The sequence below is a fragment of the Chrysochloris asiatica genome, unplaced genomic scaffold, assembly GCF_000296735.1.
Source record: "Chrysochloris asiatica unplaced genomic scaffold, ChrAsi1.0 scaffold00060, whole genome shotgun sequence".
NCBI classification, from domain to species: Eukaryota; Metazoa; Chordata; class Mammalia; order Afrosoricida; family Chrysochloridae; genus Chrysochloris; species Chrysochloris asiatica.
The window spans coordinates 7,998,022-8,014,994 of record NW_006408578.1 but is presented as its reverse complement, the minus strand read 5'-3'; the positions used below and the strand labels follow the sequence as shown (position 1 = coordinate 8,014,994).

The following is a 16,973-nucleotide window of genomic DNA, read 5'->3' as shown; positions in this document are numbered from 1 at the left end:
TTTTGATACATTTTATAATCATTTTTCTGAATTCTTTCTCAGGCATTTCCAAAGCCTGCCCATCTTCCAGTATGGAGTATAGGTCTACTTCCAGCTCATTTGCCTCAGTCATTTTATCTCCTTTCTTGACATGTGCTGATATGGTCATCTGTTTCTGTTTTTTTGGCCATATTCAGGAGTTATCTGTGGCCTTAATACTTAGATGAGTGTGTAGTTTGGTATTTTTTTTAAGCTTTCTGATTGCCTCCAGGTAGATGTGATCAGGAGATGGGCTTTCCTTTTCACTCTTCTTTCTGATAAATTTCAAGATGCTACTGTTGGTCGTTATGACGTAACTCAGGATTGAATTTTCGGCCTATTTCCTTTTCAGTCTGCCTGTCCTGCTCCACAATCCCCATTCAGACATTTTTCCTAGTGATAAACAGTTCAGGGCCAGCTGTGGCCATTTGGTTTTAAGTGGAAACTGTCACTTTAAATTTCGAGGAGATCTGTGCACCTGTGTAGTAGATCCTTCAGGGTGTGTGGGTGGGGTGTCCATTCACTCAGGCAACCCCTTTAATCACCAGAATGGAAGTGTGCAGACAGTGAGAGAACAATGAACAGATAGAAAAATAAGAAAGAAAGAATATCCACACCTTTACCTTTATCTTGGTGGTTCTGTCAGGCATCTGTGGCTGATCCTTCCCCCGCTTGGTCTCTCCCAAGATGGCGACACTGGGAGTAGCTGAGCATCTTGAATTAGAAAGCAATGGATTTCTTGCTTCTGCACAAGTTCTCCTAGCTGTAAGCCTTCCAATCTTCCAATCTTCTAAATCTTCTACATATATGTGGTTCAGGGTTCTGGCACCATCCCCTGAGCCTGCTTGGTCCGGTATTCTGTCTTGTTGCTGATGGAGCTCCTTACTGCACGTCCACCTGATCTACCATCTTATTTGTTCTCCCACCATGCTATGTTTTGAAAGCTTTCAATTATTTTAAGTTTGTAAGGTTTATCACATTTTCTAATATATTTCAGCATGATTGATTGGACAGATTTTTAAGGTCAATTCAAAATGCTATCAACATATATATAAGACAGCTAATTTTTTCACATTATTTTGTGAATCATATAATACACACATATATATTATGTTTTTAAATGTCCCACCATCCCAATCAGGTTGGAAACACACAACAGAAATATTAACACTGCTTTTATCTCAAACCTGAAAGAAGAATGATCATATATTATTGAAATATATGAGGAGGCTTCTAAAAAAGTAGATGGAAAATTCCATGATCTTTTCATTCAATTTCCCCTTTAACTTTTGGAAGTCCCATCATATTTAAAATTCACTCCTACAAGCTCCAAAATAAATTTCAAAACAAACAAAATATTTTTACTTTTACCAACAATTTAATTTTATAGAAATACATTATATGCTTAAAGTAAAGTGACAGTATCAGAGCAAAGTGCCGTCGAGGTGGTTCCAACCCATAGCAACCCTGTATAGGGTTTCCAAGGAGTGGCTAGTAAGCCTGAACTGCCGACCTTATGGTTTAAACTATGTAGTCCAGCACCCATAGTGCCACATCAGGACTCCTGACTTACCAAGACCAGGATTATTTTTTAAAATTATAGAAAGATAGTATGTATGTTTATACAAACTGTTTATCTTGACATTTAAGGAATCATAACAAAAATAAAGTGGCTATGTACATAGATGGCTTTCACTGTTCATTGGTATCCTCTGATAAAGATTGTTGTTGTTGTTAAGTGCTGTCAACTCAGTTCTGACTCATAGTGACCCAGTATAGGGTTTCCGGTGAGTGGCTGGTGCATTTAAACCACCGATATTGCGGTTCAAACCAACCTTGAGGACCAGTGCTTATCCTATAGTGCCAAAATGATAGAACTTATCTATTTAAATCTACCCCTTGTAATACTGAATCTGTATACTGTAAAGTGTGACATACTTAAACAATCAAAGGAATTTGAGGGGAAAATCAGTGTTCATAAAATAAAGACATACCTGTCTTTCATTAATTGATAGAGGTTTTCTTTCATATACTCAAATACAAAATAAAGATGGTCGTTTTCTCTGATAACTTCTTTCAGTTTAATCACATTGGCATGATTAAGTTTCTTCAGAGACTGCAATATGCAAATATATATGAAAATTCTTAAAGCAAATTACAGAAATTAGCACCAGGTTAGTTATATTAATTACCTTTCGTAGTGTTCTTTTTATTCTGGATTTATTAATAAATTACGTTTGAATACCTGTGTACTTTCTAAAATATCTTGGAACACTTACTTGAAATAAACTGCGACTGTTTTTATTTTTTTAGCCTTTAAGTTTGATTAAAATGAGTTATTTATTTCTGTTGCTGAGAATAAACACAAACTATACACCAATTCAAGTTTCGTAAACATACAATTCAGTGACATTCAAGCTGTACAACCATTTTCACTCTCCATTTCTGAGGTGTCCCTCCTCAATTAACATAAACTCACTGCCCCTTGATGTTCCTATCTACTCTTTTTTAAACTTTTTATAGTGAATTTGGTAAAGGTTTTCAGATAAGTTTTCCATGCAACAGTTCATATACATTTTGTTTCATATCTCTGATTGCAATCCCTACACTACATCATTTAGCCCACTTTCTTCCTGTTTTCAATTTTCCATTCTTCTTTCTTTCCTAACTATTCTGAATTTGGGCTCAAAACAGACTTTATTTACTACTATGTAAGTGAAACTATGGTTTTTTTTTTGTTTTTTGTTTTTTCACTGAATTGATCATTTTTTGGTAAGAACAAAAGGTTCTCTCAAGTCCTTCAGCCACCAGTGAAATGATCAGGCAGGAGAAAAATCTCTGAAGATGGGTGGCTGGTCATCAGGAATAAATAGAGTGCACAGAACTGCTCAAGATCAGAACCAAACTAGAACTGGGAAGACAGGGTGGTGACACCCAGTCTGGTAACTCAGTGGGCTGAGGAGGGGCAGGCAGGAGTGTCTGGTCACGCTGTCTGGGACAGGACTCTGTGGCTGGCTCGGCTCCGGTTCTGATGACACACAGACTGCACTTGTAAATGACACGGAGCTGGGTCTGAGGCGGCAGGCAGACGGGCACCTCAATGCTGCAGCTCCTTCATCCTGTTCAGCGCGCTGCCGGCCCGGAACCACTCGATCTCGGTCTCGTTGAAGGTGTAGTTCAGGACGATGGTCTCCTGGGTCCCGTTGGGGTGTTTGATGACACATTTCAAGGGCTTGCCCGGGGCAAAGTCCTTCAGGCCTTGGATGGTCAGCTTGTCCACGGGGTGGATCTTGTTGTAGTCAGCTGGGTCAGCGAAGGTGAGGGGCAGTAGGCCATGCTTCTTCAGGTTGGTCTCATGGATCCTGGCGAAACTCTTGGTGATGATGGCCCGGCCCCCCAGGTGGTGGGGCTCTAGCGCTGCATGTTCACGGCTCGAACCTTCACCATAGTTCTCGTCTCCGATCACCACCCACCTGATGCCGTGTTTCTTGTAGTAGCGCGCAGTGTCAGGGACAGGCCCAAACTCCTGGGTAACGGCATTGCATACAGAGTTGGCCTTGTCATTTACAATGTTGATGGCACCAGTGAGTAAGTTGTTGGAGATGTTGTCCAGGTGCCCACGGAACTTGAGCCACGGGCCAGCAGCCGAGATGTGGTCAGTGGTGCACTTCCCTTTGACCTTGATGAGGATTTGCAGGTCCTCCAGGTCTTTGCTGTCCCATTTGTCAAAAGGCTCCAGGAGCTGCAGGCGCTGGCTGGTGGGGCTCACGTCCACCCGCTGTCCACTGCTGTCTTTAGGAGGGTGCTGGTAGGTGTCCTGCCCAGGGTCAAACACCTCGTGGGGAAGCTCATCTGCATCCGGGGCCTCCAGCTTGAACTTCTTGCGTCCTTGCCGGTCAGGAAGTCAGTCTCTGGGTTGAATTTGAGGGTGCCGGCGATGGTCAGGGCTGTGACAGTCTCCGGGGATGTGACAAAGGCATGGGTCTTGGGGTTGGCATCGTTGTGGCCGGTGAAGTTCCGGTTGTAGGAGGTGACAATCGTGTTCTTCTCCCCCTTCTTGATGTCTTTTCTGTCCCACTGGCCAATACAGGGACCACAGGTATTGGCCAGGATGATGCCACCCATGTCTTGCAGGGTCTTGGCATAGCCATCTCGTTCAATGGTGGCACGGATCTGCTCAGAGCCTGGCATGATGGTAAAATGGGACTTGCACTTGAGTCTGTGGGCCAACGCCTGCTTGGCCACAGCTGCCGAGTGCCCCATGTCTTCATAACTTGAGTTGGTGCAGCTGCCAATCAGACCCACATGGATGTCCAGGGGCCACCCTTCCTTCTCGGCCACATTACCCACGTCAGCCACAGGGTGGGCCAGGTCAGGTGTGAAGGGTCCGTTGATGTGCGGTCTCAGCTCGGTCAGGTTAATTTCAACCACCTGGTCATAATGGCAGCCAGGGTCAGGTACCAAGTGATCCCTGAATTCCTCAGCGATTTTGGCAATTTCTGCCTGGCCGGTCTTGCTCAGGTACTTCTTCATCCTGTGATTGTACGGGAACACTGAGGTGGTGGCACCGATCTCTGCGCCCATGTTGCAGATTGTCGCCATGCGAGTGCAGGAGATGGAGTCGATGCCGGGCCCATGGTACTCCACAATGGCGCCCGTGCCACCTTTCACTGTGAGGATGCCTGCCACCTTCAGGATCACATCTTTGGGGGAGGTCCAACTGGAAAGCGAGCCTGTCAGCTTCACACCAATCACCTTGGGGCACTTCAGCTCCCAGGGGATCCCAGCCATGACATCCACCACATCAGTACCCCCGACTCCAATGCAGATGCCCCCCAGGCCGCCCCCGTTGGGGGTGTGGAAGTCACTGCTGATTAGAAGAACCCCAGAGTATGCACAGTTTTCCAAAATGATCTGGTGAATGATTCCTGATCCAGGCTTCCAAAAGCCCACGCCATACTTGGCACCAGCAGTTGCCAGGAAATGATATACTTCCTGGTTTATGTCCTTGGCGCAGCGTAGGTCTTTCTCACCCCCAAGCTGGGCCTTGATCAGGTGGTCACAGTGGATAGTGGAGGGCACAGCCACTTTGGGCAGCCCACTGCTGATGAACTGCAGCATGGCCATCTGGGCCATGGTATCCTGCATGGCCACGTGGTCTGGCTGCAGTCGCAGGTACGTCTTCCCCCTCTCAATCTCCTGGTTAGCTGGGTCATCCAGGTGGCCGTACATGATCTCCTCCAACAGAGGCCGGTTCAGTCATTTGCGAGCAATGTTAATATTCTTCTCTAGCTGGTCATAGCGGATATATTCACTGGGCTCAAAGTGGCTCATGGCCACCTTGGCCTGTTGGCACAGGACTGAGGCCACATGGTACTATCGAACACCCAGGGCTTTCTGCAGGCGGGTTACTAGTAGGTTGTAAGGCGCCATTTTGTGCACTGACAAAGATGAGGTCGCTATGGTTTGGTTTTAAGAAGACTTCAGGGGATAATTTTGGTTTAAAGCTTAAAGAATATCTTAGAGCAATAATTTCAGAGGTTCGTCCACCCTCCATGTCTCCATAAAAACAGGAGTCTAGGAGATTTAAAAATTCTGTTCTTCAATTTCCTCCTTTTGATCCGGCTTCTTCTATAGACTTTTTTTTATCAGCATGTTAAACAATGGTCACCAGGCACCATCCAGTTTTTCTGCTCTCATGGAAATTACCCACGCATTCCATTTCCTCATTCTATTTCTGACCCTCTTTCTTTGCTCTAGGTAAATAGAGACCAACTGTACCCTACATGGCTGCTTGCAAGCTTTTTTAAGACCCCAGTCACTACACAATGAACCAGGTGACAGAACAGAAACACTCAACAACATTATTTGGCCCATTAGACTGGGATTTCCCAAGAAACCATGACCTTAAACTTCCAAACCAAGGAACCAGATCTCCTCAGGTATATATGGCTGTACATAAGTGACCGCTGTAGTTACTCTTTTAAAAAAATTTTGTCATTGTTATAAACATATCACATAACTTTTGCCAATTCAATTTGAAATTGTTTTAAATACTGTGAAGCTTTCTGCTCCATAAAGATTTACAGCCTCGGAAACCCTATACAGGGTTGCCACGAGTCAGAACCGACTACACAGCACATAACCGCTACCACCACACAACTATAAAAATAAACAGTTAATCTTAGCTATTAAAATTTCTATCTATAACGGTTTTCTTCTCATCGTTTTAGCTGTTGTTGCTGTTAAGTGCTGTTGAGTTGGTTCAGACTCATAGTGACCCTGTGTAGGGTTTACTGAAGCTTTAAATTGTCACACGAGCAGAAAGACTCATCTTTCTCTTGTGGAGTGACTGGTGGGCTTGGAACACCAACCTTGTGGCTTGCAGTCCAGTGCTTATTATACAGAGCCACCAAGTTCCCATCTATTTAGTAGGTTTAATATTTTTATGACTTAATCACGTGAAGCTTCATGTAAACAATGGTTTAAGCACTCAGCTGGTAACCAAAGGTAAGTAGTTTGAACCCACCAAGCCACTCCACTGGAGTAAGATGTGGTCATCTGCTTCCATAACATTACAACGTTGGGAACCACATGGGGCACCCCAAGTCTGTTCTGGGGTTGCTATGAGTCAGAGTCTACTTGACAGCACACAATAATAACAAAAATTATTTAAAAGTTATATTTCCAGTTATAAGCTTTTTTTTTTTTTGAACCTTTTTATTGTGAATTGAGTGAAGGTTTACAGAGAAGATCATCAGTTTTACATTCAATAAATCAGATACTTTATTTAATCTCAATGATTACGATCCCCTCCACTTAACAACATTTATCCCACTTCCTCCCAGTGGTTCCTGCTTCCATTCCACCCACCTTCCCATCCCTTCTTAACTTTGCCCTTAGGTAAATGCTGTTCTTTTGATCTTGACAGGTTAACCAGTCCATGGTGAGCATACCTTACTAGTGTTGTTGTCCCCCCACATACCAATCTACTGCTTGGCTAAACATTGGGCTACAAGGCTGAGTTCTGTTCTAGACCTGAAGCTGGGGCTTAGGACCATAGTCTTGGGTTCTTCTGGTCTTTTTCTGACCAGTAAACCCAGTGTTTTGTTGTTGTTGTTTTTTGTTTTTAATAATGTTGAGCTTTGTTCCACATTTTCTCCCACTCTTATCTGGGACCTTCCAATCCCTTTAGAGCAGTTGATAGTGGTAGCTGGACATCATCTAGTTCTGGCCTCAGTGTGGTGGAGACTGATGTCCACCTGTCTATTAGTCATTAGACAAACTGATTCCAAATATCTTCAATTTTCATCACTCTCTTTTCCTCTGCATGAGAGAGACCAGTAGTTGCACCTTACATGACTGATCATGAACTTTAAGGTTCCAGTCACTACTCACCAAGGCAGGATGTCAAACATTGTCTCTGGGGAGTATTTTATGCCAATTGACCAGGGTGTTACCAGAGACTTTGATCCCAAGCCCCCAGGTCCTGTAACTCATTGCCTCAAGGTATTCGGTAATGTCTAAGAAGTAGTCACCATTTTGCTTGCTGTGTACTCCACCACATTCATAGGTGTGTTTGCAGCCATATGTTACTGTTTTGAAAATAAGTGTCTACTTTCAAAAACAAGGGGGCTTCAAAAAATTTGTGGGAAAATTCGACTATCTTTTAATTCTATTTTTCTACTAACTCTTTGAAGCTCCCTCTTTGAGTGGAAAGTTGTGTTTTCCTCCATTGAGAGCAGAACCAGAAACAATGAGCTAAAAGTACTTAGGAAGATAAAAGAAAAACATAAGGAATGTAATCATCTTTGACTCGCTGCCAAAGAATCAGCTCCTTGTCCACCATCCTCTGAAATGAGATCCCTGGGAGGTACTAGAGTTAAGACCTTCTCTATGTTATCATCTCTAATATTTTACCTTAACTTCTCTCAAGTTCATACATTCATCCCAAGAGTAGAACTTCCTCTTCATCCTGAAACAAATAAAGAAAAGATTAATGTATATGGACTGATGTGAGGAATAACTTGTGTGGGCGTGGTCATCTTCAGGAATAAAGGGCTCATGAGATTGTAGACATAGATTATTGATTCACATTCAGGGATATGTAAGCAGGATGAATTGGGGGAATCAAGAAAGAAATCTGTTGTAGGACTAGGAACTTTAAATAAGAACACAGTTATTAAGACCATGGGTGAGTTATTTTGGCTGCTTTGGGGGTAGGGAAAACGGACATGACAGTAGAATTGTAAATGGAGAACAGGAACTGGAGGAGGGGCTTTTTCAGGACAGGAGAATAAAACTGTTTGTGGGCTGGCCATACGGCCTGTCTGCCTGTGTCTACTGGGTTGGGCACCTGATTTTGCAAAATAGAATAAAGAAAACCTCTCTCTCGCTAAAATGAGCATAGATTGGATTACTTGAGCATTTGTTGGTATGGTCAACGTTTCTCACGCTGTGGATTCAAGGATACAAATTAGACCACTGGCTTTCTTCATCTACTGTTAGTTCACTTTGGATAGGATATGACATCTGCTTCCTTGTCCTTAAAGGAAGTCCCTCAGTTCTATGTATCTCTGAGTGACCTGGAAAGAAAGGCTTATGCCTAAGTGGTACCTGCTTTAACACAAAGGTGCAAGAATTACCATCAGTCTCTAATCAGTTTAATTGTACTTTACTGAGCCCCTTTCAAATTTCCTCTCTCTTTCTGGTACTTGATGGCTAAACACCATGCTTCAGGTAGTGGGGAGGATGGTGGCCCTGTAGGAAAAGTAATGAATTGTAAACCACAAAGTCAGCAGTTTGAGTCTACCAGTTGCTTTGTAGGAGAAAGATGTGGCTTTCTGCTCTCACAAAGATTTACAGCCTCGGAAACTCTATAAAGCGTTACTATGAGTCGGAACTGACTTGATGGCACTAAAAAACAAAAACATGCTTCAGATGGGAGTGGGTTAAAAAAAAAATCACAAATTTTGGTAGAAAATTTAGTTGAATGATTTGATCTGACAACTTCTATATCATTAACTCAGTTTTAAATCAGCAGTCCATAGTGTTAAGTGATTTGTCAGACATGGGGGGAGTAATCAAATTTTAGCAGTAATTTCTTGAATTTTGTTCTTTCCTTTCACCATCCAATTGTGGTTATAACTAGAGACAAATATATCAAAAGTATACTTAGCATAAGAGGGCAATTCTACGACACTTGTATGTTCCCATAGATATCCTGTTGCTGCTAAGTCGATTTCAAATCATAGTGATTCCCAAGAAGAACATACAGTAGAACTGTCCCATAGTTTCCAAGGCTGTAATCGTTTACAGAAGCAGACTGCCACATCTGTCTCCCTAGATACAGTTGGAGGCTTTGAACTGACAACCTTACAGTTAGCAGTCAAGTGCTTAACCACTGCATCACTAGGGCTCCTATACCATAGATGCTGTTGTTAAGTGCTATTAAGTTGGTTCCGACTCATAGCGACCTTATATAGGGTTTCTAAGAAGTGTCTGGTGGGTTTGAACTGCCAACCTTGGAGTTAGCAGTCTAGTGCTAATCCTACAGCACCACACCAGGACTCTATACCACAGATAGAGGTTGTATTTTTATATGAATGGATTTTTATTCATCATATGAAATGAGAGACAAGAAAATATAAGACTTCGTGGTCTTAAAAATTAAAATCTTTCTTCAGGGGTGGGAATTATAAGGCTGGATTATGAAAAAAAACACAAAACCAAAAATGACCTATTGCTTTAACTTAGCATTACAATTTCTTTTTGAGATGATCTAGAAGATTCTCAGAAAACTTCGAAAGTTACCTTTATTAATTAGAAGAATTCCTATAGCTTCTGTGGAACTTTAACACACAGGTATGGGTATAAGTGAAAGATTGGCAGTATACCATGATGGCCAAGCATGTGGGTTGCTGGTATTCAAATCCTTGCTCTGCCAGACACTAACTACATGGTCTTAGCTTTGAATTGCTTAGCTATTATTAAGCAGAAACTATTGCATAAGGAAAGTTCATTCTAAACTGCTTAGTTCAGTTTGCAGAAGCGGAAGAAACCCAGAAAGGAGAGTAGGGAATCATTGTGGTAAACACGGACAACTCCACTACCACACAGTATGCAAGTTCATGTATAACTTCACCAAGCACCATGTGTGAAACTGACCCCCAGAACAACCTCACCTTCCTTCAAATTTGCGCCAAGAAAAATGAAATTTTGGTTGCAACAGATAAAGATACTTCCTTGTTGTGATTCAGAATCCAGCTGAATAAGCCACTTTCTTGGCTCTGCTTCCTCTGTGATTCCTTAATTTAATGCTGCTCCTGAAGAAAAGTTAATCATGCCAACCCAACACAAGTAGAAATCACCTAAGTGCCCACTTGTACTGACCGAGTCACCAAGGTTGGGCTGCTCACTCCACCAACCCCACCAAAGAACACGTTTTGCTGCACCCAGGGCCTTCTCTCTCCAGGAATCCCTATTACTTCTGGGGGCTGGAGCAAGAGTTTGTGAGGAGCCGCCATCCAGCTTCCTTCTGACCTTCAGTTCACCTAATGCCTTTGGAATAGGCTGTTTTTCTTTAACTAAAAATAACCATAGCAACCCTGTATAGGGTTTTTGAAGGTTTAAATATTTACGGGAGCAGAAAGTTTTATCTTTCTCCCACTCTGTGGCTGATGGGCTCAAACTATGGAGCTAGTGGTTGTCAGTCCAGTGCTTATTATAAGGAGTCACCATGCTCCCTTGATGAAATTGAGGGCTATCAAAAGAGATGTTTCAGTGCTAGAGATTATCTTGCTGAAATGCAAGTGATAAATCCAGCACAACGATCAATTGAAAACTAAATAGAAGCAAAATCAAATATAGCAATAAAAGCAATTTAATAAAATGATCACATTCATCCATGCTGCACATGCCGTCTGCCATGCATCTTGAAAAGTAATTTCTGAATTTTAAAACTTAAATCTTTCCAGATGCCAGGTAAAAATATATTCAAGTTGTTTTTCACAGTTTAGTAGCAATATTTTTATTCTACTTGTAAAATATCTATTAGCTTTATCCACATTTACTAGAGTGCTATTTTCTTTCCAGCAATAGCTCTCTAAGGCGATATATACATTTGCAACAAGTACAAAGCTTCCAAAATCCTTACAAAACAATGATCTCTTAGGCAAACCAATGTCTTAGAATAGGGAAGACAAGGCATTTCTTTTTCTATTCCCTGACACCTTTCTCATTCATTCATTTATCCAACACAGGGCAAAGAACAAAACAGATATAATTACCATGACACTATTTTAATACAGGGCACAGTCTTTCCGTCAGCAAACACAAACTGCAGATACAAGCTGTAAGGCTCATGGGATAGAATAACAAGGAAATCTCTCAGAGAGTTAATGACCAGGGAAGGCCTCTTTGGTAAGCAAATATAACAGTGAGAAAAAGAAGTTTTACACAGATATCCACATGCATATAGGTCCTGAAGCTAGAAAGAGTTGCTGGTTACAGGAAACAAAAGGCCATTCCAGGACAATCCTTATTTCTTTAAATGCCTTCAGTTAGTTTTCATGGCTATTCCCAACTACTTTTTATATTATCTTAGGGAAAGGATGTTGTTGTTTAGTGCTGTCAAATCGGTTCCAACCCATAGCGACCCTGTATTGGGTTTCTGAGGAGTGACTGGTGAATCTGAACTGCTGATTTTGTGGTTTGAACTGACCTTACAGTCCTGTGCTTATCCACACCAGGGGCCCATTAATAATGATTGGCAATAAGCAACACAAGGTTTCTTTAGCAATGACCTAAATGAAAACCTCCCAAAGGATAATTTCAAAAAGGTATCTTTTCATTTTATTATTTACAGAGTTTCTGCAACTTCTAAATCCACATCCTCTTTATTTTAAGCAAATTTGGCTGTATTTTCTAGCCTGCTTAAAAAGCCTTGCCCACCCATTTACTGAGTTAAGTGCAAACCTGCTTCCTCGTGCTCAGTCTCAAATTCTAACACTCTGTCCATTGTCTGTCAGCTGCCAGGACACACAGGGCACTGCTGGCCATCCCAGTACTGAGCACTTAGCCCTCAGCCCCTGCTTCATCTCACTCCCCTGCATGGTTCTTTCATTTTTGCATTCTGTGGTGGGTGGTGACAAGATGTACAGCAAAACATACTCCTAGTCTTCACATCAAGTATCAATGCTATCCCCTCTGTACACAGGGTTGATAGGGATAGGCAACTTTGACATTCGATACCTAAAATGAGGGGGTGATAAAGGCATGAAGTGACTGGCTTATAAGTTTTTAAAAGGGAGTTTAGTTTCAGAGTGTGCAGGGGAAGGTAGATGGGTTCATCTTGTCTAGATGGGTCTGGTGAAAGGAGATAGAGATAAGATTCTTAATGATTCAATTGTGAGTAATTGTTATCATGACTAATTGTGACTGTCATACCTGTAAAGGTAGAAGTTTTGTAACAAAAAGGGGGGAGCAGTTAATCTTATAGTCCAGAAACAGAAGACCCTAGGACCATCAAGGGAGAGGAGCACGAGCAGAATGTGGGACCCTATCTAGAGAAGCAGCAACACCAGAGATGGAGGCAGAGATGAGGACATGGAGAGATAGAGCAGCTAAGGACTCTAGACTCATGGGAAGAGAGAGTCTGGGAGCTGCTGGCCAGGAGGCAGACTTGCAGAATGTGCCCTTTGGTCATTTAAATGATTATATATTCCTGAGTGTTTTTGTGTACATGCCTCCCTAACTTCCCCCAACCCCCCAAAAAAACAGAAGGAATAGAAGCAAATACTGTTGAATGATGATGCATGGAGGAGACTGTAATCATTGAAATGAAATGATGAGTGTAAAACCAATGTTCCTCCATGTCTATTATCACTCAATTCACAATAAAAACTTATTGAAAAAAAGAATAATCAAACAAAATACTCCTAGTACAAATGTTTCTAAAATGGATTCAGTGACATGGATGATATTCTTTGAGGTGCACAACCATCCTCATCCTCCTTTTCTGAGGTGTCCCCCTTCACGAACACACACTTACTGCCCCTTAGGCCCTCCCACTGTGGTTCTTGACCAAGCATGTTTAATTCATATAGCTACCATCTGTCCCTCCAAGGCAATTCCTTAGTTTTCTTCAAGAGCTTCCAAAATGAAAACTACCTTCTTCCAGATGAAGTAGTTTCCTTTCACGGGATCGATTCATTGGCCACTTTGAAGATTAAGCAGAGGCAGCGCTTCTCCATCTGCTTCACTAAATTTATTCAACATGAAGTTTTGTGGTGCTCTAGGATAAGCACTCAACTGCAAGGATGGTTTGATCCATAAGGTCGGTGGTCCAAACTCACCAGCCACTCTTCAGAAACCTGATACTGGGTCACTATGGATTGGAACCAACTCCATGGCACAGAACAACAACAGCAAAGGGGGAAGGCATGACTGGCTTGGAAGTATTATCTAAAATGTTATTTCAAAATGTGTGGCCTAAACTGGATGTGGAGTTCATATAATCTGAACATTCCCTCCTCCAACATCAACCACATTTGCCTTGCTCCAGGCTCTGTTTTCCGTACAGTTTGGTGAAAGTGGGAAGAAAAGTCATATAAATGCCCCAAGTAGCTCAATATTAATATTCAATCTATATCATCAGAGATGGACTCTTACCAATACTTGACAATCCTTCTCTGACTTTTTAAGCAAATTATTAGCACATCTTCCACAACTATTCAGAGCAAAATGCCTCCACTACCCCACCTCCCAAGGAGCTCAGGTAGTGTACAGTAGCCAGGCTGCTAATCTCAAGGTCAGCAGTTCTGTGGGAGAAAGATGAGGCTTTCTGCTCCCATAAAGAGTTACAGCCTCGGAAAACCTATAGAGGGTTGCTATGAGTCAGAACCGACTCTACGGCATATAACCACCACCACCACCACCACCATCACAGCTCCATCTACCAGGCGTCCTGGTGTGGAGCCATAGGATAAGCACTCAATCTCAAGGGTTGGTTTGAACTGCAAGACTGGTGGTTCAAACTCATCAGCCACTCCTTGGAAATGCTGTACAAGGTTACTGTGATTCAGAACCAACCTGATGGCACTTAACAAGAACAACAACAGTCTAGAAAAGTAGATACTGTCTCAGGCTCTGGGGAGGTTGTGCCACCCAGATCTAATCAATAAGATGGAAGAGGAAGTCACTTATGGGCTTCTGTGAAAGTTATCTTATTAACTAATACTAAAGATACTTATCTCCCTTTTCCCTCCTTGAATATGGATATAACAATGCCTGGTTTGAGGATCTCCCCCTCAAAAACACAAAAAAACCACTAACGGGCTAGTTTGAAGAAGTTGATGGCAGAATCTAAGTTCCTTGAGTACACTGCTAAGGCTTGACAGCATTTAACAACAACAGTATTTTGTTCAAATTGGTATAGACTTTTCTTAGAAGTTTCCTCTAATTATCCATAATTGTTAACTACATAAACTTATCCTAAGCGTCCAGTTGCCACAATTTTTCTTTCTTTTTGTTCGAAATCTTTATATGCTCACTTAAACAAGCATATTTCCCAAATATCTAGTCTCCCCCACAACTATTAAGCTGCTGTTGCTGTTGTTAAATGCCATTGAGTCTTTTCTAACTCATAGTGACTTTGTATAGGGTTTCCAAGGAGTGGCTGATGAGTTTTGGACCGCCCACCTTGTGATTCAAACCAACTTTGCAGTCCAGTGCTTTATTCTACAGTGCCACCCAGTGCTATTAAGCTATTTTTGTTCATTTATTAGCTACAAATGCTTAAATTTTAGAGACTTTTTTGTTTTGGGATAATTCTCAAGACTTCAGGGTTTCATTTGAAATCTTGTTCTCTAAATGCATGTTGTCATCTTCAGATCTCAAAATAACTAATAGGTGACAGCACACAGCAACAAATATTTACTAAAAATGACAAATGGCTAATAGTACAATATGGGAAAAGGAGTAGGTCAGAGAGGGACAAAAAGTAATTCCCATTTTTCAGTACTTATAAGTGTGAAGGATTATTCAGGCCAGATAAACTGTAATGTGGTTACTCCTCACGTCCTTTCTTTTTGTTCTCCACTCTTGCCAGAGAGACTGTCCTAAAACAATATCTGGCCACATCCACTTTCCTGCTTGAAATCCTAAACCAAAACTACACATAGCTAAGCCACTCCTGAATTCCTAACCCACAGAAACTGTGTGAGATAATAAATGTTTACTCTCGTTTTAAGTCACGAAGTTTCGGAGTAATTTGTTATACAACAATAGATCATATCGTAGATTTGAAAAAAAAAAAAAAAATGAAGCTATTTAATTGGCAAGCCCAGGAAAATACCACATGCCAATCAGAATTCAATTTGGCATTATGAATACCATCTGATTTGAAGTCTATTGTTTTAAAGAAACAATAAGCTCTAAAAGTTCAAATTCTAAAAGCATCGCAAACACTACCTTCCATCAATTTCAGCCCAGATTTATTTTGCATGAAAAGCAGAGTTCCTATACATTTTTTTTTTTTTTTTTTTTGGGTCTATTAATATGGTGGGACAAATCAATATGCTAAAATAATATACAGGTTATCAGCAAAATCCCTTTTTTGGAAACGTTTTCTCCAGAAGGGTATTCCACATTAGCCAAGCTAGGATCTCTGGTCTTGTATACACTCTTAAGAAAGCCAAGGGAAATAAAGATCAGAATTTCTAGGGTCAAACTTGCGATGGCGCCCATGGTACCTTTTGATGGCCACCAGCTCCCCGGACTCGTTGCTTTTGCCCATAAGCACACTCCCATACGTGCCGTCCCCCAACTGTCTCATAGTTGTATACCGGTTCATCTTGGAAATGAATGCAGTGTAAATGCTTGACTGAAAGGACTTCCTTGTTGAGGAGAACTCAAATTCTTCTTTAAGTTTTGTTCTGTTTGTCCTCAGAGTTCTTTAGCTGGTGACAGGTCTGTCATCATTAAATGTAGGCTCTATTCCAAGATTATGTAGGCTCATGAGATACAGCAATAAGGAATCTTGTAAGGAAACTGTGCTTCCATTCTTATGAACACTCTGCAGAAAAGCAAAACAAAGGTAAAATGAGTCTTCACTAAAGAGTCCCTTTAAGCAATGAATTGGCAACCAAGTGAACAGGGGGAAAAAAGCACTCCAATGAGTTAAGTTACGCACAGAGCAAACTTTTGTTTTACATGAAGAGAACAGCTTTATAAAAAATTGTCATATTCTATTTGATTATACTTGGTGTGGCACTGAGGGCTAATGCATCAGACTGCAAAGTCGTTTGAACTTCAGAGTCGTTTGAACTGCAAGGTCAGTGGTTCAAACTCACCAGTCACTCCTTGGAAACCCTATACAGGGTCACTATGGGTCGGATATGACTCAACAGCAATTAACAAGAACAACAACAACAATTTAATCATACCAGTGTGTTAAACTTTTGTCAATAAATTAGGAATAAAAGTTCACATATAACATTATTTTTACGTATGCTTTTATTTATTTTGTTGTTTTTGCTATTGTTGAGAAGATACACAGCAAAGCAAATACCAATTCAAGACTTCCTGTATGGTGTCACTTGGTGGCAGTGATTACATTCTTTGAGTTGTGTAACATTCTCACTCTTGTGCTCTGAGTTCTTCCTTCCCCAAAGGCACAAGCTTCCTAGCTACTGTTTTGAGTTGCTATGGTCAGTTTGGTTCTTTATAGATAATTCTTAAAAAGAGCATAATCCTCAAGGAAGAAATTATTATTATTTTTAACCAGTTAAGCAAAATTACTGTTTGGTTTTAATAAGACTTCAGGGGATATTTTGGTTTAAGTTTTAAAGATTATCTCAGGATAGCTTCAAGGAGTCTCGTCCAACCTTCAAGGCTCTCGGAAGTCTGGAGTCCATAATTTGAAATGCTATTCGACATTTCCCCCCTTTTGATCT

The 16,973-nt window shown here is 41.3% G+C and overlaps 1 protein-coding gene and 1 pseudogene across 1 annotated transcript in view; both read right to left on the bottom strand.

Moving 5' to 3' along the window:
• The window catches only part of MAK (male germ cell-associated kinase), a 92,591-nt gene that overhangs the window by 62,621 nt on the left and 12,997 nt on the right, over nt 1-16,973 (bottom strand). Inside the window, exons 2-4 of the mRNA XM_006864092.1 lie at nt 15,771-16,093; nt 7,939-7,993; nt 2,013-2,134 (exon numbers count right to left, since the gene is read on the bottom strand). Of these exons, the coding sequence (XP_006864154.1) occupies nt 2,013-2,134; nt 7,939-7,993; nt 15,771-15,871 (278 nt within the window). The 5' untranslated portion in view covers nt 15,872-16,093. The remainder of the gene's footprint in view (nt 1-2,012; nt 2,135-7,938; nt 7,994-15,770; nt 16,094-16,973) is intronic.
• On the bottom strand, nt 3,116-5,451 carry LOC102822322 (annotated as a pseudogene).